This window comes from Oncorhynchus mykiss, chromosome 30, assembly GCF_057628025.1.
Source record: "Oncorhynchus mykiss isolate SJ-2025 chromosome 30, ASM5762802v1, whole genome shotgun sequence".
NCBI classification, from domain to species: domain Eukaryota; kingdom Metazoa; phylum Chordata; class Actinopteri; order Salmoniformes; family Salmonidae; genus Oncorhynchus; species Oncorhynchus mykiss.
In genome coordinates, this window is record NC_143051.1 from 40,635,240 (window position 1) to 40,660,710 (window position 25,471).

Sequence of the window (25,471 nt, forward strand, 5' to 3'; positions counted from 1 at the left end):
CCGCATGGCTGGTACTCTGCAGGGATCCCTCCCGAATGGGTCTCCCCCTTCCCTAGAGAATGGAGCTAGAAGGATAATCCTGGATGACTTGATGGATGTTCCTGTTCTCGAGCCTACCAAATCAAATCAAATTTATTTGTCACATACACATGGTTAGCAGATGTTAATGCGAGTGTAGCGAAATGCTCGTCTGTTTCTCTGTTTACCACCCAGCCATATGTCACTCGACGTGGAAGTCAAAGACAGCGTCCTCTGGCAACGACGTCTCCTTGGAGATGTTAAGCTTGGACCGGACACAGACCAGAAACATTCCTTTGATCAGGGACTGGGAGACTATTCAGGATCGAGGCAAAGATGAACGGAGCAAAGTATAGAAAGATCCTTGATGAAAACCTGTTCCAGAGTGCTCAGGACCTCAGACTGGGGCGAAGGTTCACCTTCCAACAGGTCAACGACCCTAAGCACACAGCCAAGACAGTGCAGGAGTGGCTTCCGGACAAGTCTCTGAATGTCCTTGAGGGGCCCAGTCAGAGCCCAGACTTGAACCAGATCGAACATCTCTGGAGAGACCTGGAAATAGCTGTGCAGCAACTCTCCCCATCCAACATGACAGAGCTTGAGAGGATCTGCTGAGAAGAATGGGAGATACTCCCCAAATACAGGTGTGCCAAGCTTGTAGTCATACAGAAGACGACTAGAGGCTGTAATCGCTGCCAAAGGTGCTTCAAAAAATGACTGAGTAAAGGGTCTGAATATTTATGTAAATGTGATATTTCAGTTTTAATTTGTAATAAATTAAGATACATTTCTAAAAACCAGTTTTTGCTTTGTCAATATGAGGTATTGTGTCTAGATTGATGAGGGGAAAAACAAAACAAATTAATCAATTTTAGAATAAGGCAGTAATTTAACAAAATGTGGAAAAAGTCAAGGGGTCTGAATACTTTCCAAAGGCACTGTAATCCAAGTAGTATCAGGAATTCCACAGGACAGCTGTCTAGGCCTCTTACTTTTTAATCTTTACTAATGACATGCCACTAACTTTAAGTAAAGCCAGTGTGTCTATCTATACGGATGACTCAACACTATACACGTCAGCTACTACAGCGACTGAAATGACTGCAACACTTTTTTAAATTTATTTCACCTTTATTTAACTTGAGTTGCAGTTATTTTCAGAGTGGGTGGCAAAGAATAAGTTAGTCCTACATATTTCAAAAACTAAAATAATTATATTTGGGACAAATCATTCACTAAACCCTAAACATTTTAATGAATAATGTGGAAATTGAGCAAGTTGAGGTGACTAAACTGCTTGGAGTAACCCTGGATTGTAAACTGTCATTGTCAAAATATGTTGATACAACAGTAGCTAAGATTGGGAGAAGTCTGTCGATAATAAAGCTCTGCTCTGCCTTCTTAACATCACTATCAACAAGGCATGTCCTACAGGCCCGAGTTTTGTCACACTTGGACTGCTGTTCAGTCGTGTGGTCAGGTGCCACAAAGAGGGACTTAGGAAAATTACAATTCGCTCAGAACAGGGCAGCACGGCTGGCCCTTAAATGTACATGGAGAGCTAACATTAATAATTTGCATGTCAATCTCTCATGGCTCAAAGTGGAGGAGAGATTGACTTCATCACTACTTTTGTAAGAAGTTTTTAAGAAGTATTGACATGTCATCTGTTTAAACTACTAGCACACAGCACAGACACCCCATGCATACCCTACAAGACATGCCACCAGAGGTCTCTTCACATGGGACTATGGGAGAGGGACAGTACTACATAGAGCCATGACTACATGGAACTCTATTCTACATCAGGTAACTGATGCAAGCAGTAGAATCAGATTTTAAAAACAGATAAAAATACACCTTAAGGAACAGCGGGGACTGTGAAGACACACACACACAGGTACAGACACAGGCATACACACACACATGCTAGCACACGCACTCTATACATGCGTACATTTAAATATTGTTGTATGGTGGTATTATACATTTTGTATTGTATATATGTAGTGGTGTAATGTTATATTATGTACTGTTTTATCTTTTGTTTTATGTGTGATGTAAGTGCCATAATGTGGTTGGACCCCAGGACGAGTAGCTCCTGCCTTACAAATAAATACAAATAGTAAATAAAACTTAATAAAAGTGCTAGGTGGATAGTAGTATTACAGAGAAACAACAACAAAACTAACAAAAAAATGTAATATGTTTTTCTTATTATTATATATATATATTTTAAACAGGACAAATATGAGGGGGCACGTACCCGTTTGACCCCTATTGGGATGATGCCTCTGGTGTCCTGAGCCAATGAAAAACAACAGGGTGGTAAAGGTTGGGTAGAACTGCACCCTGGTATCGAAGAAGTGGCCCAACTAGCCTGTCTGGCTAAAGAGTGGGAGGGGCTTTCACCTGCAGTGAAAAGGTGTACTCTAACCTGATCAAGGACAGAGAGGAGCAAACATACTTAGGGCCAGCAGTGACAATTCAGATAGTCAGTGACAGAGGACAGAGAGGGAGAGAGACAGACACCAAGATTGATCAAAGCTCAAGATTTGAAAAGCATCCAGCTTGAAGATGCCAGCTCTGTGGCGCTCCACTTTCGTCCTGGTGATGGTACTGCTTGCCATTAGTAGGCCCAGCCTGGCATCTGAGGCCACAGGAAATGGAACAGAACATACTATCACCACCCTCCCCATCGTTATCTGGAAGTGGGAGGAAATTCATTTCCCATACCTGGTGGCACTCTGGGTCCTGGTCAGCTGGCTCTGCAAACTCGGTGAGTTCCATACATGTACATCAGTGGAAGCTGGTGACTTGAAAAATTAAGGAGGATGGGAGACTCACGGTATATGCTCGGAACACACGGAGACGACAAATGAGGGTATGAGGCATGAGTTGGGGTGTTCAGAGGCTTGACGTCAGTGCAGGACAGGGGTTGAGGTGTTCATAGGCTTCAGTGCAGGACAGGCTCATCATGGATGGATGGTGTTGGAGAAGAGCTCAACTCTTCCACTGAGGGCAGGACAGGATTTGACAGGGAAGACAAAAAAACAATAACACAATACACTACACAGTTACACAAAAGATCTGAGAATGAGTTAGTCCAAGCAAGTAAAATCATTGATGTGTAATAATGTGATTGTGTTTGTGTGTGTGATTGACTCTACATACAGTAATGAGAGAAAATTGATATGGGTACTCACAGTGCTTGGAGAGGAAACATTCAATGTGCCAGTAGATGAGCAGGCACATGAGAAGTGGCATCAGTTCATATCAGGAGAGAGTTGACAATAGTTGACTGGAGGGGACTTAGCTGTAAATACAAATAGCAGATACATTCCATTACAGCTGTGCCATCGTAGGTTTGGGCAATGAGTTTCTTCATGAAGTGAAACTCAGACAAATCAGAATTCACAAAGTCAAACACAGACTGCAAATCTTGCCCAACCAACACATCAAAGTATACAAAAAAACATTCCTGAATAAAGCCCTGATCATCCACATACCTGACAATAACTGACAACTGCAAGCAGACTGGTTGCACCATCCCAGCCTATGAAGGGACCTGTTTTTCCTAATCAGGTGACATGGTTTAAAAAAACTCCTGAAAAAAACTCCTGGCCCTGGGGGGATGAAAATCCTGTCAAACTGCAATAACCTTAAAACTTGTTTATATGAATTATATTTAGACTAGATTAAGAGGGGAATTTCCTCTATCCAGACGCAGAGATAACAACTGATAGCAAATAAAACTCACAGGGCTGAGCTTGCTTAATGCATGTTTGCATCATGCAGGCCTATGCAACTGTAGACCTGTCATCACTATTATGTTGGTTGATTAATTCCAGTTAATTATTTTGAATTGAAAACGAATAGGCAGCCTAGCCAAGTTGGAATATAAACCAAATTTGATAACATTCACATTTTCTCCTCACACAAATGGACTATAAATACATAACGTTACCAATTTGTTTAACCTGAGCAGATGGACAGGGTGCATAGGCTGTATGCAGCTGCTATTATTAGTAGCCTACAGTTGATCAGACTGAAAAATCGTCTCGTTTTCATCCCATACAGTATGTCAGATCTCTAATGCAGGGGATCTTAAACATGTTCAGCCTGGGACCCAAATTAGAAATGCTGTGTTTTCCTGGGACCCAAGCTTAGGAAAATATATTCAACTATACATAAATATCGGTACATTCATTCCCCTTATGCTTTAAACAAATGCAATATAGACAAAAACAAATAACAATTAAATTAAATAGCCATATAAATATCTATTCATGTTTATTTCCCCCCATTAAAAACACTCTTACATATCTGTCTAGGTTGGAACTGTTGCTGTTAAAATACAATACATCATTTTCATTCTGAACTGGCATTAACCGATTGATCACATCACACAGATGAATAACAGAACACACACACACACACACACACACACACACACACACACACACACACACACACACACACACACACACACACACACACACACACACACACACACACACACACACTCCTAATGAGAGCATGTCTATTCTGGGTTCCATTTTCTCCTGTAATTTGAAGAAACTAATTTGAATTGAATAATATTTAAAAAATGCTCAACTATCACTTTTCACTCTCAATCTCTAACCAATAATGTCAAGGACTTACCAAGCTTCTCAACACATAGAACCCCCCATAATGCTCTGCGGCACAACCCCAATACAACACATTCTCTGATCCTAATCTTATGATTGGATGGACAACATGTCAGTTCATACTGCAAAAGCTTTGATTGGTTGGAGGTTGTCCTCCAGAAGTGGTCATAGTTACCATGTAGGTCTATGGAAGGGGGTGAGGCCTACTAGACTCCTAGGTTTTGTATTGAAGTTAATGTAGCCAGAGGAAAATGGAAGCTAGTTGTCAACCGGCTTCACCATAATGCTACCCAAGAGAGTGCTGTTGAAGTTACTATAGACCTTTATTGAAAAATAGTGTGTTTAAATAAATGATTTAATGAAATATTAATATATTTAGTATAGTTTTATCTATAAAGGATAACTTTGTTTAACTATTTTTATTTTTATGAAATTTCATTGAGGAGGACAGTCCTCCCCTTCCTCTTCTGAGGAGCCTCCACTGATTTACATCCCCTTCCCCAGGCTACTCATCTTTATAGTATTTCATCGTACCATAGATTGCCACCCTCTAGTCACGCTCTAAGAGTTTGTTTGCTGACGCTTTACTTTACCCCGAGTCATAAGAACCAACATTAAACTGTCATAATCAATACATAACAGATCTTATAAACCAAGCTGATGTCAGCTTAAGACAATGACTTTACACTGTCATGACACAGCAAATTAACCGTGTATTAGTGTAAAATTGTTCTTTGCAGATTTGGACGTCAGGTGACCATTTAATTGATGCAGGACTTATTTATGTGTTTCGACAGAAAAGCGACAATGTAATTTGTGCTAATGTATATGCGTATGTACAGATATGAGCTGTGGAGTGTCATCTTTTGAATGTTAACTGTTAAAGGTAATGGAGCATCTACCATGTTTAGGTCTTGTTTGTTGTGGTGACATGGTGGTCAATATCAATGTGAGTGTACACACCAGACACAATTGAGATGTGACATTGATTACACTTTTTGTGTGTTTGTGTAAATGTGCATACACTGTGCATAGATAGGTACAGTGCCTTCACAAAGTATTCACACCCCTTGAATTTTTACACATTTTGTTATTACAAAGTGGGATTCAAATTGTATTTTTTTTCCCAATTATCTACACAAAATACAACAAAAAAGTGGAAGAAAAGTCTAACATGTCAAAATAAATATATACAGTATATATGAAAAATACACTATACTGTATCCTGATAAGATAAGTATTCAACTCCCTGAGTCAATACATGTTGGAATCAACTTTGTCAGCGATTAAAGCTGTGAGTCTTTCTGGGTAAGTCTCTTAGAGCTTTGCAAACCTCTATTGTTCAATAGTTGCACATTATTCTTTAAAAAAATCTTCAAACTCAGTCAATATAGTTGTTGATCATTGCTAGACAGCCATTTTCAAGTCTTGCCACAGATTTTCAAGCCGATTTAAGTCAAAACTAGAGGTGTGCCGAGTACTCGTATTTTTTGTAATTATCCGTCAAGGGAAACATTATTTTCAGCAGCCAGCACGCATCTCTCTTTCACTCAAATAGAATCCGTATCTAGTCATTGTTGTTCAATCTACTTGTTTCTTGTCGACTTTGCTGAGGCCATATGGTTGTTTTTGTCTGTCTACTTGGTATTGTTTAGTAGGCCTACTTTGTCATTATAATTATTCCATTGCTGACAACGTCTGTGTTATGTTGTGATCCAAGCCCATGCTTGCTTGCTATTATTATTTATTTGAATGCGCACAGGCATGTTCGCCGAGAGACAAATCATTAGAAAATAAAATGCCAAATGTATATGGTTCATTTTTAATCCACATTTTTATAGGGGTAGATTGTTTATTTTTGTAATACAAACGTTTTGCTCCTCTCAAATGTGAAACAATATATGGGGCAAACAAATTAGCCTACCTTCATCTAAATCTGTGTCTGGAATAAATGCAGGCAGTAGTAGCCAGCCATGCATTAGGCTATTTTTGTGCATTTTTACCTGTCGAGGTCGTTTAACAATGTGTGTGAATGAGTGAAAGAACAACGATGCGCTCTGAGATGCACTCTTGAGTGATAGTGCTGTAACGCACACTTGAGGTATAGGCTTTACCGGCATTTAAAGCTTTTGGGTTTTACAATCACGAGTAAATCCGATTACGAGTATCAAGTGTGATAAAATGGATATGATTATGAGTACGAGTATGACGAATCAGTACACCCCTAGTCAAAACTGTAACTAGGACATTCAGGAACATTCAATGTTGTCTTGGTAAGCAACTCCAGTGTATATTTGGCCTTGTGTTTTAGGTTATTGTCCTACTGAAAGGTGAATGTGTCTCCCAGTGCCTGTTGGAAACCAGACTGAACCATGTTTTCCACTAGGAATTTGCCTGTGATTAGCTATATTCGGTTTCTTTTCATCATAAAACCTTCCTAGTCATTGCCAATGACAAGCATACCCATAACATGATGCAGCGATCACGCTTGAAAATAAATATGAAGCGTGGTACTCAGTGATTGTTGTGTTGGATTTGCACCAAACATAACAGTTCGTATTCAGGACATAAAGTACATTTCTTGCCACATTTTTTGCAGTTTTACTTAATAACTTATTGCAAACAGGATACATGTTTTGGAATGTATTTATTCTGTACAGGCTTCCTTATTTTCACTCTGTCTATTAGGTTAGTATTGTGGAGTAATTACAATGTTGTTGTTCCATCCTCAGTTTTCTCCTATCACAGCCATTAAAATCTGTAACTGTTTTAAAGTCAACATTGGCCTCATGTTGAAATCCCAGAGTGGTTTCCTTCCTCGCCGGCAACTTAGTTAGGAAGGATGCCTGTATCTTTGTAGTGACTGGGTGTATTGATACACCACCCAAAGTGTAATTAATAACTTCACCGTGCTCAAAGGGATATTCAATGTCTGCTTCTTCTTTGCGAGGCATTGGAAAACCTCCCTCGTCTTTCTGGTTAAATGTGTGTTTGAAATTCGCTGCTCAACTGAGAGACCTTAAAATTGTTGTATGTTTGGGGTACAGAGAAGAGATAGTCATTCAAAAATCATGTTAAACACTATTATTGCACACAGAGTGAGTGTGACTTGTTGACAAATTTTTACTCCTGAACGTATTTAGGCTTGCCAAAATAAAAGGGGTTGAATACTTATTTACTCAAGACATTTTAGCTTTTAATTTGTGATTAATTTGTAAACATTTTGAAAAACATAATTCAACTTTGGCATTATGGGGTATTGTGTGTAGGCCAGTGACAAAAAAATCTCAATATAATCAATTTTAAATTTAACACACAAAATGTGGAAAAAGTAAAGGGATGTGAATAGTTTCTGAAGACACTGTACATAAAGATACTGCTATGGCTGTCGTTGGAATGAGACCAAGGTGCAGCGTGGTAAGTGTACATTTTGAATTTATTAAGCGACATGTAAAGTATAGTAGCGCTAAACCAGCAACTAACAAAAACAAGATCCCACAATAGAAAGTGGGAAAAAGGGCTGTCTAAGTATGATCCCCAATCAGAGACAACGATAGACTGCTGCCTCTGATTGGGAACCATACTCAGCCACAAACAAAGAAATAGACAACATAGAATGCCCACCCCAAATCACACCCTGACCTAACCAAATAGAAAAATAAAACGGCTCTCTAAGGTCAGGGCATGACAGATACAGTACATGTGGGGAGTGTGTTTGCCATGCATATGATGGAGGAAATGCACAGCATTTAGTATTGCAGGCAGATATAGACTACATATAGATTTACATATGGGCTCTCCTTGCAGATTACCTCAAATTTTGCTGGTCATTAATCCCTTCATTTTACCCTATGCTGACGTCTGTGAAACAGCCCCTCAAAACGTATCCACAGTATTTACACTGGTGACTCTGAGGAGAACTTATTAAACAGCTTCAAGAATACAACACAAGCTAATACTTATTTGACGCCATTAACATTAGCATTGTTTTACAGAACTAATATACAAATTTAACTACATAAGCACAGTTGAGTATAACACCTTGAAGGTTATGAAATCAGTACCTTGCGTGTCCGTTGTTATAAAGGAATACACAGAATGCATTATGCTCCATACATAAATACTGTGTGTTACAGTAGAAATGACATAACACGATATACAGAAACATTATTATAATAAGATAATAAGGCACTTACTTTGATAGAAATGCCCACGGTAATTATTAGTAAGGAAAACAACAATGAAGGCAATGCGCCGGGGCTAAAGGTTCTGTCAGGTTCTGTTTTGACTGGAGATGCGCAAATGTCTGCATACTTGACCTGAAGAAACAATGGTAGAGTGCTTGGGCTTCATCAAAGAGAGAAGTTTGTCTGACTCATCTAGCTAATCCTTTCCTTACATGAGCCTAGAATTCCTCTGCCACAGTGAAATGGGCTACTTTCTATGTGAATTAATGAGGAGGTGGAACGCACCTACCTCACTGTTACAAAATAATGGACAATTGACTAGTTGAACCATTTTCTATAGATAATTAACAGGCAGCGTGCCTTGGTTTGAGGGCAGCTATGGTTAAATATTCTTTATTTGTCAAAAAGCAGTCAAGCATCGATCATCAAGTGACCAGAATCAGACCCTCAATATTTATTTGAAAGGACCTTCAAGATCACTGTGCACTTTCAACACCCAGTGAAGTTCATCATAAGTTATTTAATCTGTAGCCTAATCAATTGCATGGTTTCCCGAGTCTAAGTGGGATGGCCACACACCATATAATCGAGTGACTCCAAGTTTACTTCGACATGATGGTTTTTCTACCAATATATTTGCACATAAATGCATTTCCACCGCCATTTCTACCATAATTAATTTTACCAGCACAAAAAGATCCCACCATGTCGAAGGAACCAATTATCTGTCAGCATTTATATTTTACTCGCATAAAAAACTGTAGACAGAAATGGGGTTAGTGAATTAATTCTGACATCACATGCATGAGAAAACTCACTCAGGGGGGACTGTTAGAGATATCCATAATATTTATGATTATTTATTTGAATTGCGCGCCCTCCAGTTTCACCGGAAGTTGTCCCACTAGCGGGAAGCCTAGCCCTATTAACTGAGCTTCAGGCTGCCAGAGGCAACACTTAAAACACCTAAGCAAAAGATATAGCCCTGAGTCCTCTGGTGGGATGACAAATCCAGAGGTTACTGTTCAGTTAGTGAAAATGTTCACTTTGAGATAGAAGCCAGCCGGCTTGGTAGGAATTGATCCTGTGGACGAAGTTAAAGAAGGAGTGATGGCATGGAATCTGAAAAAGCATTACCGACTTTAAAAACTTGCCTCTCTCCGCTAATCCAGACTGAGTGATGAGAACATTTATAACGGCACATTGCTGGTTAATCATATTCCAGGGACAGAAAAAATTATTTTAAGGAGGCCGCAGCCTGTAGGCCTAATCATAAAACGTCTTAGAGTAGGAATGCTGATCTATGATCAGGTCCTCCCAGTCCATGAGATATGCAGTAGGATCTTTAAGCCACAACAGAGCATATGGTATATCAGCACTCCTACTCTAAGATTCTTTATGAATACAACTCCAGGGATCAAGAAAGTGTAAGGAGGCCTGACTAATTAGCTAACTACGCTAAAATGATGCCAGCATCTTGGCTGTGAAAAATTTACTTCAAAGATTTATCAGGCAGTGAGCTGCATTTTTGGGACCACAGCCCAGATTCACAAAACCATCTTAAGAAGACATTTCTTCCTAAGTGCCATTTTTTCCTTAACTTTATTCTTATTAAGAAGAAACTTACAAAAAGTTGCTATTCCTCAATAAAGTTATTGAAAATGTTCTTAAGTTTCTTCCCATGTTTCATCTTAAGGAAGTAGTTAAGAAAAATGTGATTCTTGAAAATAAAGTTATTGGATTTCTTAATGTTCTTAAGATAGCTTATTCTCATGGACGTGAGAAAATAAGCTAATGAAAGAAATTGAACATGTTTAATTGAAAAAAATCAGTATTGATTGTTTGAAATCCCCCACCAAAAGAAATTGACCAGTAATATCAGTAAGAAATATGCTAGTTAGTAGGCTAACTCGGTTGCATAGCAACAATCATCTTAAGATAGTTAAGAAGATCATAAGAAAACTTTGAGAAGTTTTAAGAAAATCATAAATTCTTAAGAAATGTTTGAGGAATTGCACCTAAACTTTCTTATGAACTTCTTTTTTTTTTTAAGAAGCTCCTTACGTTTTTGCGTAAGAAGTGTTTTGTGAATCTGTGCCCAGGGCCTGGTTTCGCAAAAGCATTTTCAGGCCAAGTTGATTGTTAGAACCTTCGTAGGAGCATCATTAAATCTCTGAGCTGTTTCCCCAAACCATTGTTTCTAAAGTGTCTCTTGAAAAAGCTTGTTATTTAATGACTGCCTCAGACCACTCGTAGAACAGCTAAGGTTGTCGTTAGATACTTTTGCGCCCTTCCGCGTCACTTTATTCTCAGAAGATTTCCGCTAAACATAAAATCAAGATATTAATCTGTGACCACCTATAACTTCAGAACAAATGTGACTACACATACAAAGTTACCAATTTATTTTCATTGTTACTAACAAATGAAAAATACAAATTTGATTAAGTGAAAACCGAGATGACTGTATTAGAAATATAAATACAGTGTAGGCTACACACTGTATCTCTGTTATTTCAATGACCTTACAATCAATTTCATGCTCATTCAGTTGAGTTTAATTGAGCTATTTGTATGTTACTGTCTGTAATTTTTGCTTCAATATATTTCAGTATGTTTAACATGTGCACAATAATGTGCCAAATCTTGATTTTGTGCATTATTATAGGGTAAGCATTATAATAAGCCGCCTCACTATTTGTTGCCATAGGTGATAATATCTCTCTAGGATCTGATCCCTTGTCAGTATTGTGGATTAATTATAATGTTAGGTAAAATATGAAAGTAGAATGCTGATCCGAGAGTAGTGCTGCCTTTATTTCAATCCACGACGCACTTAGTCAACGTTTTCTCTGCATGATGTTTTGGGAAATGCGTGTTACATATTCGGCCATTGTGGGAAAGATGCATCATTAAAACATTCGGAAGCCTAAGTACAATCGCTATGGGGAAACCGGGCTCAGGTCTGTTTGACTTGGCGCCACCTGAATCTACCAAATTATGAACTTTTGTCTTTCATTCACTCTGCGTATCTCTGAATGTGTCTCTTTTGTCCTTGTCTTGCTCTGTTCACCAACAGTATTCCAGCTGAACCCGTGCCTAACCAGAGTGATCCCGGAGAGCGGCCTCCTCATTTGCATCGGTTGGGTCCTGGGCGGCATCATCTATGGAGCAGACAAGGTGCAGACCTTCAGGCTGCAGCCCTTCACCTTCTTCTTCTACCTGCTGCCCCAGATCGTCCTAGACGCAGGCTACTCCATGCCCAACAAGCTGTTCTTCGGCAACTTGGGCGCCATCCTGGTTTACGCTGTTATTGGCACCTGCTGGAACGCTGCCACTTTGGGACTCGCCCTTTGGGGGTGCTGGTTGGGCGGAGCCATGGGTAAGGCAGGCAACTTATGCGTCCCAAATAGCACCTGATTTCCTATGCTAGTGCACTACTTTTGACCAGAAGACCCTGGTCAATAGCAGTGCACTATATAGGGAATAGGGTGCCATTTGGGACAGGCCAACCAAAGTCTGAACTGACCACCATAGAGCAGATCAACATAAAAGACAGGTTCTTCTATAGTTTTACGATGACTGAAACTGGCATTTGTGAGGTCTTCAGAGTTAAAGTGTAAGGTAGATCAAAGGTCTGAGATCATAACATATTTTACCCTGGGCCTCTGTAGGTAATATCGACACTGGTCTCCTGCAGTTGTTGTTGTTTGGGAGTCTGATTGCTGCTGTGGATCCCGTGGCTGTGATTGCCGTGTTTGAGGAGGTCCATGTCAACGAGGTCCTGTACATCCTGGTGTTTGGGGAGTCCCTTCTCAACGACGGCGTCACAGTGGTCAGTCTCACAAATTTGATCATCCTCATTCATCATTATTAGGATGCGTCCCAAATTGCACACTTTACCCTATATCAGCCATACTCAATAGGTGGTGTCAATACGGACTGTGGGCCTCAAGCTGCAATGTCGTTATTTGGCAGGGCATCAGCAGTTTTACTTTTTTATTGTCAGTCATTGCTTACTTTAGAGAGCTATTTACAGTTAATCAACTAGCCCATGTCAACATTTTTAGCTAGGTTTTTCAGACCATTGATTTTGTTGTAATGTTCGAGTTGCTCAGATATCACATGAACATACAAAAGAAAACATAGAAAAATCTATTTAATTGCAGGATATCAGCCATATTTGATCATACTTCATGTAAGAAAATTGACATGCAGGCTAATGAAATCATTATGGAGAGCAGACCAAGCTGTAACAGTTTGAACCTGACCTATGGCACAATAGTTGGGCCTGTCATCCCACTGGGCACACCACGTCATTTCAATGTGGACACTTAGGTCATATTTGCTTGAGATGTTGATCAATGAGATTTCAACCATTATTCACCCACTCAAAAAGGCAGACGGAGTTTGTTGAATTCCCAATGTGTTATAACACTTCTTTCAACCATCTAAAAGCACAAGTACATACCAATGGAAAAACAATGTCTTCTTTTTGGTTTAGTTGTCATCTAAATATGTTTCAACCAATTTAAATGCACAGAAAAGTTAAAGTGTCTTTATTTATACCACAACTTAATGTGTTATCACTGTGCTTCATCTAGAAACACAATCAAATGACCTTAATTGCAGTTGAGATTACATTCAAAGTAAATAGTGCAAGTAATCAATGCTGTTTGAGATTCTGTGCAGATTATTATAGCAATTGTGAAGAGCTCTAAAAAAGACCTGCATCCTTTTCATGCTACAGTGTCTTCAGAAAGTATTCATACCACTTGACTTATTAAAAAAAAAATGTGTTCCAGCCTGAATTCAAAATTGATTAAATATACACTACCGTTCAAAAGTTTGGGGTCACTTAGAAATGTCCTTGTCCATTAAAATAACATAAAATTAATCAGAAATACAGTGTAGACATTGTTAATGTTGTAAATGAGTGTTGTAGCTGGAGGCCCGGCGTACAGAGGCCCATTTTCAGCAACCATCACTCCTGCGTTCCAATGGCACATTTTGTCTAGCTAATCCAAGTTTATCATTTTAAAAGGCTAATTGATCATTAGAAAACCGTTTTGTAATTATGTTAGCACAGCTGAAAACTGTAGTCCTGATTAAAGAAGCAATAAAACTGGCCTTCTTTAGAGTATCTGGAGCATCAGCATTTGTGGGTTCGATTACAGGCTCAAAATGGCCAGAAACAAAGACCTTTCTTCTGAAACTCGTCAGTCTATTCTTGTTCGGAGAAATGAAGGCTATTCCATGTGATAAATTGCCAAGAATCTGAAGATCTCGTATAACGCTGTGACCTACTCCCTTCACGGAACAGCGCAAACTGGATCTAACTAGAATAGGAAGAGGAGTGGGAGGCCCCGGTGCACAACTGAGCAAGAGGACAAGTACATTAGCGTGTCTAGTTTGAGAAACAGATGCCTCACAAGTCTTCAACTGGCAGCTTCATTAAATAGTACCCGCAAAACACCAGTCTCAACGTCAACAGTGAAGAGGCGACTCCGGGATGCTGGCCTTCTAAGCAGAGCTCCTCTGTCCTGTGTCTGTGTTCTTTTGCCCATCTTAATCTTTTCTTTTCATTGGCCAGTCTGAGATATCGCTTTTTCTTTGCAATTCTGCCTAGAAGGACAACCATCTCTGCAGCACTCCACCAATCAGGCCTTTTTGGTGGAGTGCCCAGATGGAAGCCACTTCTCAGTTAAAAGGCACATGACAGCCTGCTTGGAGTTTGCCAAAAGGCACCTAAAGGACTCTCAGACCACGAGAAACAAGATTCTCTGATCTGATGAAACCAAGATTGAACTCTTTGGCCTGAATGCAAAGTGTCACGTCTGGAGGAAACCTGGCACCATGGTGAAGCATGCGGGAGGCAGCATCATACTATGGGGAAGCTTGAAACCCTAGGCATACAGTATATGTATTGTCTATTTTAGTTGGATCCTGGGTTGAAACACACTATATATACAAAAGTATGTGGACACCCCTACAAATTCTGGATTCGGCTGTTTCAGCAATACCCGTTGCTGACAGGTGTATAAAATCGAGCACACAGCCATGCAATCTCCAGTAGACAAACATTGACAGTAAAAAAGCCTTACTGAAGAGCTCAGTGAATTTCAACGTGGCACTGTCATGACGCCACCTTTCCAAATAGTCAGTTCATCAAATTTCTGCCCTACTAGAGCTGCCCCCGTCAACTGGAAGTGATGTTATTGTGATGTGGAAACTTAAATGATATTTAAAAAATTTAGATATGAACACACTAGTAATAGATCATTTGTTGTATCGCTGAGAAAAGGGGACACAGTCTTCCAGTCATCCACTGCTCCACACACATGAACTGAAATTTGGATAACTATTAGAAGTTTAGCAACCATAGCTGTAGATAGATCAACTTTCCAGTAGGAGGTGCTGCCTGGCATGAACTTTTCTGATATTGGATATAATGTTGAAGATACAAGGATTATCTATGTTGAAAATGGGTTACCATAATGACATAATCCTGGGGTAGAAATGTCACCCTCATGTCACCCTCAAAATGTCAAAAAATGTCACCCTCAAAACAACAGTTGTTGACTTGATCCAATATATTTTCCACGTAGATTCCACATCACAATTTGTTGACAAATTACATTGAACATTAATTCAACATTTTTTGTGCCCAGTGGGATTGTATTTAAGTAAAAGTTTTACCCTCAATTCAATCTTTGCAACGCTGGTTGAAATTAGATCAACCAGTACTGTTTTCATAACTTTTGCAAATCTAAATGTGTTTTATGCTCATATTCCATATCACAATACGTTGATAAATTACATTGAAACAATGCTGATTCAACCTTTTTTTTTACATTTTGTGCGTAAGGCGCTCTAACCGTATTTGTCCCATGATGCAGCCCAAGGTTGATAAAAAATAATATATATTTCACTCTAAGTGTTTTTAAATCTACGCATGGGTTTTGAAACAGATGAATATGCAGATGCATCTCCATTCTGAACACCTTCTCCATAAGCTACATACTAATGTTGTGCCAAACAAATTCAGTATTTAAAGGGATTTAGATAAATGAACCGAAAAACTCCTTGATCAAATTGGTAGGCCACCCAGTGGGTGTGTTTTCTGGCATTTAATTAAATGTATTCAGTGCTCACAAGGGTGCCACACACACAAACCTTGTTACACACGTGCATAGGGTAAGTCTGAATACGCCCCTTGGTAAGGAATAGGGTGCCATTTGGGACACAGTTAATGTGTATACTACAGTTTTTTTGCAAAACACATTCACTTAACTTTTTGTAATGTGTTAAATAAGAAGTATGTGGACATCCAAGTGTAATGACATTCATCATTGGAAACCTTAACCCGACAAATGGAGTACAAAGGCAATACACAAGACAAGGCACGTTGACTGAACTGCACCGGTCAGTCACATGCTTTGCTCCAGAGAATGCTGTCTGTTTGTAGGCCTATATAACATAAATCATATACAAATAGTCCAAGAATACCATTTTAAATCTAATGGATTACATTAAACAATTGATTCAATTAATTGTAACACATTAAATAATGTAGTGTTCAATTTATTTGGTTGCTTAACCCCCCCAACTCCGTGCTTAACCCCCCCAACTCAGGTGCTGTTCAATGTGTTTGATGCATTTGTGTCGCTTGGAGGGGCACAAATCGACGCTGTAGAGATCATCAAAGGCATAAGTGAGTAAGAGCGCCACACCTTGGCTACGTCCAAAATTGCACTCTATTCCTTATATATTGCAATTATTTTACATTTGACATTTTAGTCATTTAGGAGACACTCTTATCCAGAACAACTTACAGTAGTGAGTGCATACATTTTTTCCAACTTCCTTATATAGTGCACTTATCTGCGCTATGTAAGGAATAAGGTGCCAGTGTTTGATTCTCAGGCCAACAAATATAGCCCTGTCAGATAGTCAATAGGTACAGCTTATTGTGCCATCTTTAAGCAAACTGTAAAGGTAATGCAACAAGCAATAGAGTATGTAATCTGTCTAACCCAGGGGTTGCATACCCCTGGTCTAACCAACATTTTATGTATTCATTTAATAATTACTTACTTTGTTCCCTGTTTGCCCCTATATGTCCTTCTGACTCTCTTCTTCTTCCTCCTCTTTCTTTTATCACCTTCCTCTCTTCCTCCTCTGCTCTGTGTAGTCTCATTCTTCGTGGTGGCGGTTGGAGGCTCCCTGGTTGGTGTCGTCTTTGCTCTGCTGATCTCGCTCCTAACCAGATGCACCAAGAACATCCAGATTATCGAGCCAGGCTTCATCTTCGTTCTGGGCTACCTCTCTTACCTCACAGCCGAGATGCTCTCCCTATCCGCTATCCTGTCGTAAGTCTTTCTGACTGTTATGTTGATGTATTAGGCCATTTACTGTATACCCTTTCTGTTAGGTTTTCAGTGGAACACCCCTTAACATGATATTTCCACTTACCTTGCCTTAGTTTTTAGATATGTGTTTCAGTTACTTAGTACACTCTTAGAAAAAAAGGAGTTATTGTAGGGAAGTCGGCTGACTAAAGACCAGGCCAATTCCAAATGCCTGGCAGTTGGCAGACCATACCCACACATCTACAACGGTAGAGATGAAAAGACGTGACACTACTCAGCAAATATTTTCCCCCATTCCCAATGCACTTTGGCTTCTGCATGCTTCCCAGATGAAACAGTTTGGAAGAGTTTGTGCATATATTATGATAACATTTTGTGACGTTATTGTTTGTTTTGGACTTTTTGGCTATTCGGTCACACCAATTTGACCGAAGTCGGTAGCCATAGTCTATGCACCTTTTTTGGTGATTGGTCAACAGTAGGGATTCTTCAATAAAGTATTGGGTGTCATTCAACGAGAGATGACTCGATTTCATGCACATTTTTTCATTGAGAAATGCTGCACCAAACATCTTAGGTGTAAAATTGCGTAACTAAGATCTCCTTGGCAAAAAGGTCAAAATGAATGACAGATTTCTTGAGTTACCTTATATTAATTCAGACTATTTTGAAGGTGGTTATGGCATCTCAAAATGGACAAACAGTGCTATTGTCACTTTTTTCTCGTTTTTCAAGCGAAGGTCTTTTAAGGGAGTATGCAAGCTCATGGTTTGTGTGAAACTGACTGAAGTATGCTGATGCCTTTACAAGATAACAGTCCAGAGGGCCATTACATGGCAGAACATCAACTTCACACGTTCGATCCAAGACAGGGTGACACAGTAATAGCAGGGGCCCGCCAAATGGTTTGCCCTGCTCTAAAAGGACAGAATCCAAAACATTCAAATGGAATCAGGAAACCATTATTGTTAACACCAAAAACCTTGCTTTGTGGGAGAAATCATTACATAAGCATCCAGGCTGGGAGGCAAGAAGTGTACTGATGCATGCTATGATCATTGTGTGCTGTAGAAATGCTAAATTATATTGTGTATTCTAAACTTTGTGAATAACTTCTATTTCAAAGAGAGCAGGTCATGTTTTGTATCATTATGTAGGGACATTATGCCCTGAACAATGACCCACCTTTCCCGGTTGTAAAAAGGATTTATCCATCAATAATGGAACAATATTAAATTCCCTAATGAAAGGAACTCTGCTCTCTGGGGCTGGATGCACCTCCTGCTAAGCGGGACCACGGAATGTTTCAGCCAATCAGGCAAGGAGCCTAGCACCTAGCCTCGCCCTCACTGTCCATTCGACCTGAACAATAAAAGCGTGGCTCGAATAATAGCCACAGCCGACCAAAATCCTTCTTCTGCTTGCTTATTGATCCCCTCGATCTCAATGAGTGGTGGCCAAACACCAATATTGGATTTTTAATGTCACAATGGCTCTCACAATAAAGATTGCAAATTACACACCTGTTTTTAGGGTAATGTAATATACTTTTGATTCAAATCCAATTGCCTTTTACTTCCCTTGAGGCATCTTTGTAATGTAAGATATGAGGATGACTCACCATTATGTGGAAAAGTAAGAAATGAAAGTTCCGGCCTTATAAACAAACAATTTCATGCAGAAAGCACACTAATCAACATTAAAAAACAAAACTTCAAACACTTCTTAATGCTATTCATTAAACTCTAACATCCAGTAATGTCTCCATTATAAAAATAATATATTATGCCCACATCTAGAGATGAACAACAATGCAAGAAGTTGTAACAGCCCATAGAATTTACAGAAGGGAGGGAGAGGGGAGGAAAGTCATGCGCGGCGGCCTGAGGCAGGAGAGAAATAGTTCTCGTTAAAATGTTAACAAAAACATCACTGTACTCTGAGAAATGAACCAGACTTTAGCATCCTCACACGAGCAATACCATAATTTAGCGGAGTAGCCTAACATTATTATAATGTCAAATTATTTGGGTAATTAATTATGGAATATAAAATATGTATTGAATAAAAATATGATTTGAATGGATTGCCAAGAGTGTGCAAAGCTGTCATCAAGGCAAAGGGTGACTACTTTGAAGAATCTCAAATATAAAATATATTTTGATTTGTTTAACACTTTTTTGGTTACTGGGTCAAAGACGTATAAGGTTTTCAAAGTAGCAATTACAATTCCCTAAAATACTTTTTTATGTTAATTTGAGTGTCACCTATGCCCTTATTTGAGTTATATTCAACAATAAAGCCAATAATGAACTTTTATTGTGATTCATATGAATGTACCCTAGTAAAATGTCATTCAGTATCACACTAAGTGGTAATAAAAATATAATAATTTTAGGCCCATTTTTCACAATCACAAGGTTATACCATGCTTAGACATGGCAGAACTATAACTACCCAGAGAGAAATTACATTTTATTTTGAATACCACATATTTGATGTGTCACGGGAACTAAATTTATTTTACAAAAACTTCCTGCCTTACTGAAAGAAAATATGAAATCTAAGCAAATATCTTTCACTTCATCCTTTGACATTTGTTTTTGTCTCTTGAGTCAACAAAACAAAGTTATTGTATTTTAATATAAAATACTGGTGTTATACTGTATGACAATATTTTGTTACCCTGAATGACACATACAGTGGGGCAAAAAAGTATTTATTCAGCCACCAATTGTGCATGTTCTCCCACTTAAAAAGATGAGAGAGGCCTGTAATTTTCATCATAGGTACACTTGTTCCACTTGTTCCACCTCCACTTGTGGCACCTGAATGGCACCTGAATGGCACCTGTTTGAACATGTTATCAGAATAAAAGAGTGGCATAGCCAGTCCACAACCTCAAACAGTCACACTCCAAACTCCACTATGGCCAAGACCAAAGAGCTGTCAAAGGACCCCAGAAACAAAATTGTAGACCTGCACCAGGCTGGGAAGACTGAATCTGCAATAGGTAAGCAGCTTGGTTTGAAGAAATCAACTGTGGGAGCAATTATTAGGAAATGGAAGACATACAAGACCACTGATAATCTCACTCGATCTGGGGCTTCACGCAAGATCTCACCCCGTGGGGTCAAAATGATCACAAGAACGGTGAGCAAAAATCCCAGAACCAGTGAATGACCTGCAGAGACCTGGGACCAAAGTAACAAAGCCTACAATCAGTAACATACTACGCCGCCAGGGACTCAAATCCTGCAGTGCCAGACGTGTCCCCCTGCTTAAGCCAGTACATGTCCAGGCCCATCTGAAGTTTGCTAGAGAGCATTTGGATGATCCAGAAGAAGATTGGGAGAATGTCATATGGTCAGATGAAACCAAAATATAACTTTTTGGTAAAAACTCAACTCGTCGTGTTTGGAGGACAAAGAATGCTGAGTTGCATCAAAGAACACCATACCTAGCATGGGGGTGGAAACATCATGCTTTGGGGCTGTTTTTCTACAAAGGGACCAGTATGACTGATCCGTGTAAAGCAAAAAATTAATGGGGCCATGTATCGTGAGATTTTGAGTGAAAACCTCCTTCCATCAGCAAGGGCATTGAAGATGAAACGTGGCTGGGTCTTTCAGCATGACAATGATCCCAAACACACCGCCCGGGCAATGAAGGAGTGGCTTCGTAATAAGCATTTCAAGGTCCTGGAGTGGCCTAGCCAGTCTCCAGATCTCAACCCCATAGAAAATCTTTGGAGGGAGTTGAAAGTCCGTGTTGCCCATCAACAGCCCCAAAACATCACTGCTCTAGAGGAGATCTGCACGGAGGAATGGGCCAAAATACCAGCAACAGTGTGTGAAAACCTTGTGAAGACTTACAGAAAATGTTTGACCTCTGTCATTGCCAACAAAGGGTAGATAACAAAGTATTGAGATAAACTTTTGTTATTGACCAAATACTTATTTTCCACCATCATTTGCAAATAAATTAATTAAAAATCCTACAATGTGATTTTCTGGATTTTTTTTGCTAATTTTGTCTGTCATAGTTGAAGTGTACCTATAATGAAAATGACAGGCCTCTCTCAGAGAACTTGCACAATTGGTGGCTGACTAAATACTTTTTTGCCCCACTGTATCACTACGGCCCACAAATATTGATTAAATGTGATTCCTTCAGAAATAACAATAATGATCCCGTGGACTATTATTAGTGGCAGCAATAGTATTTTTCAAGGACTCAGATGCTTGCTCCATCTCTGGAGGTGCAGGTTCATGTTGTACTTGTACAAGTTGTTCAGAAGGCTGCTCTATCCTTCAGTGGATACTATAGTTAAGTTCATCACCAGATTCATTTGTTTGATTTTTTGACGGCGCAAACGCTAACACAATTATGCCATGGGTGTTAATTTATATTTTTAGGATGAATTAAAAAAACACTTTTGTCATTAGAATTTTAACCTGGACAGTTATACTGAAGGACATTTTGACGCTTTAGAGCTCAATAACTCCCTTCATTTAATAGTTTGCGACACAAATATGTCTGGGTCAAAAGAAGGGTAAGAGTTTAAGAGTGATTTAATCTTATTTTTATACGTATTTATCTTTTTATGTTAAATGAATGGCCTTCGGACACCAAATGTACATGTCTCGTCTTTGACCCTACTACATGATTCCATATGTGTTATTTCATAATTTTGATGTCTTCACTATTATTCCACAATGTAGAAAATAGCAAAAATAAAGGAAAAACCCTTGAATGAGTAGGTGTGTCCAAACTATAGTAAACGGGGCCACACCTATCATTTAAGGCAATGGGAAACTTTCTTAGCAAGTAGGTGTCATAAACCGCAGGTGTCACAATTATAATCTGAAGGTTCTGTAGACTTCTTTTAATGACAAGTAGGATTCGAAATCTCAGAGACAGTGATATTTTTTATTGATCATTATTATTGATCTACCTACAGTGAAGCCGCTCAACATTTACATTATATTCAGTTATCTAACAGACTACCATCCAAAGCAAACCACAGGAGCAGCCAGGGTCAAGCGTCCCGCTCAAGAGCATGTCGACAGATCTCCCATCAAGTCAAAATGGGGATCTGAACTATCCAAGATCCCCCAACAGTTACCTGAGAGCTGCCCCTCAACCATCCTAGACCATTGTAGCTCAATTCCATTGTAGTTCAATCTCTCGGGTCCCTGTTCAAACAGTTACGGGTCGGCTTCTTTGTCCAACTGGGATCAAAGCTAAATAAAATGACAATCTGGCTCCCTGTGGTGTAAAACCCTTTTGGTTCCCTTGGAAGTGAGTAGCAGTAAAGGAGCAACCTCTCAAATTCTATTGTCACACATTAACAATTTGTACCCTAGTCCTCTATAGTCTAACATTGTCATCTCTAAGTAAGCATGGATAACTTGAACACTGAAGCCATTGTAGCAGATTTTACCTCTACGTCAAATCCGTGTTATGTGGAAACACTAGAAGAATTAATTAAATCAATCAGACCGCACAGGATATCATCACAGGCGCTTCAGACCAGACCCTCATTTAACCACATAGTATAGTGTTAAATGTCTCTGCCCAATTTAGGATAGCCCTAAAGGAAGTAGATGGGGCCAGAGGATGAGAAACTAGCCAAGTAATAAGCAGTTATCGAGAATCAGAAAGGTGAACTACTACTAGCCCAATTGCAGAATAAAGAGTTCAAAGGATCCAAAGACACTCTGCAAATTGAGTTGGATGAACGAATGGCTCAAGCCCAGCAAACAAAGAAAGAAAATTACACACTCAAACAAGAACATGATACCTTACAGAACTCGGTACTAGTTAGAGGAGGAGCACAAAGACATGACTAGACAACTGGATGGCAGGACTGAAAGACTGACGCACAGAGAGTTAAGGAGGAACTCACTGCACAAATAGCATTTTTGGCCGAGTCTAAAGAAGCACATGCATCTGGACTCTCTGGGTCGTAAAGTACAATAACTTATGGCCGTAATGCTCACTCCCCAGGAAACTGAAGGGACATTGGAATTGGAGCAAAACTTTATCCTAAAATCCAATAAGAAAGCAGAAAGACTCTCAAGGGAGTTACAAGAGATTGAAGCAGACAGTGCTCAATGGAAAAAGGAAGCCTACAGGCTACATGAGAAAATCGTGGTTTTACAGAATAAGTATGAATAGGCCAAAGGCGAGCAACAAAACTGGGTATACAAATCCCGGACATCCAACTTAAAACAAAGCCAACTGACCACTGACCTAATTGTCACCTCATAGGAACCTCTCATACCCACAGGAAACGTGCTATGCTATGGGCGACAATACCTACCCAGGTAATGGTGAGCCCAGAGAAAGGAAGGGTACATCAACGACAAATCTCCACACTTCTCCACACAACAGCGATACTGACTCTGAAGGGAAAAACCCAGTCCCTAAGAAGCGTCGCTCAACCAGTAAGGAGGAACCATGAGCCTACCAAATAATGCTAAACCAACTGAACGAGGAGTATAGATCAGTGGTTCCCAATCTTTTTATAGTCCCGTACCCCTTCAAACATTCAACCTCCAGCTGCGTACCCCCTTTAGCACCAGGGTCAGTGCACTCTCAAATGTTGTTTTTTGCCATCATTGTATGCCTGCCACACACACACACACTATACGATACATTTATTAAACATAAGAATGAGTGTGAGTTTTTGTCACAACCCAGTTCGTGGGAAGTGACAAAGAGCTCTTAGCGACCAGGGCGCAAATAATAATTTTGCTGTTTATTTAACCATCTTACATATAAAACCGTATTTGTTAATCGAAAATTGTGAATAACTCACCACAGGTTAATGAGAAGGGTGTGCTTGAAAGGATGCACATAACTCTGCAATGTTGGGTTGTTTTGGAGAGAATCTCAGTCTTAAATCATTTCCCACACACAGTCTGTGCCTGTATTTAGTTTTCATGCTAGTGAGGGCAGAGAATTCACTCTCACATAGGTACGTGGTTGCAAAGGAAATCAGTGTCTTAACAGTGTGATTATCCAAGGCAGGGTACTCTGAGCGCAGCCAAATCCAGAAATCTGGCAGTGGCTTCTGATTAAATTACATTTTCACAGAACCACTTGTTGCAGTTTCGATGAGGCTCTCTTGTTCAGATATCGGTAAGTGGACTGGAGGCAGGGCATGAAAGGGATAACGAATCCAGTTGTTTGTGCCATCTGTTTCGGGAAAGTACCTGCGTAATTGCGCACCCAACTCACTCAGGTGCTTCGCTATATCACTTTTGACATTGTCCGTACGCTTGAGTTCATTTGCACACAAAAAAATCATACAAAGATGGAAAGACCTGTGTGTTGTCCATGTTAATGCAGACAGAGAAGAACTCCAACTTCTTAATCATAGCCTCAATTTTGTCCCGCACATTGAATATAGTTGCGGAGAGTCCCTGTAATTCTAGATTCAGATCATTTAGACGAGAAAAAACATCACCCAGATATGTCCAGTCATGTGAGAAACCCATCATCATGCAAGCGGTCAGACAAGTGAAAATGTTGGTCATTTAAAAAAAAACTTTAAGCTCGTCTCTCAAGTTAACATATTTTGACATATTTTGTCAATACGCACACCTTGATAACCAGCGCACTTCTGTATGTTGTAAAAGTGTTACACGGTTGCTACCCATATCATTGCATAATGCAGAAAATACACGAGAGTTAACAAAGTTAACCATTTTCACTGTAGTGTCCAAACGTCTATCAAGCTGTCAGGCATTCCCTTGGCAGCAAGAGCCTCTCGGTGGATGCTGCATTGTACCCAAGTGGCATCAGGAGCAACTGCTTGCACGCGCGTTACCACTCGACTATGTCTCCCTGTCATGGCTTTTGCGCCATTAGTATAGATACCAACATGAGCAACAGCTACGTTTGGCTAGATTAGTGGAATTCCCACGAGAGAGTAACGGTTAATGTGATTGGATATTAATTATTTGACTAACTGTATTTGACATTGTGTTGTTATTTTGCTGAACACTAGATTGTTTCATTTTATTTTTGGCAGTGAAACGAGGGTACTCAGGCGAGAAAAAAAGTCTCAACCAAATGTATAGCCTGTTGGAAAATATAAATAAAAATGTGAATATTTTTTTCTGGAATATATCATTTTTAATGCGAATCACATTTTATTTGGCAAACCCCCGACGGCATTGCGCTTAACCCTGTTTGGGAATACCTGGAATTGATCAAACAATCTCACTGT

The 25,471-nt window shown here is 39.5% G+C and overlaps 1 protein-coding gene across 1 annotated transcript in view; it reads left to right on the plus strand.

The window, feature by feature from the left end:
- The first annotated feature begins 2,464 nt into the window (after positions 1 to 2,464).
- Positions 2,465 to 25,471, plus strand: part of nhe3b (putative sodium hydrogen exchanger 3b) — a 70,184-nt gene continuing 47,177 nt past the window's right edge. The window contains 5 exon segments of the mRNA NM_001160482.1: positions 2,465 to 2,797; positions 11,937 to 12,239; positions 12,532 to 12,692; positions 16,493 to 16,571; positions 17,052 to 17,229. Coding sequence (NP_001153954.1) covers positions 2,596 to 2,797; positions 11,937 to 12,239; positions 12,532 to 12,692; positions 16,493 to 16,571; positions 17,052 to 17,229 — 923 coding nt within the window. The 5' untranslated portion in view covers positions 2,465 to 2,595.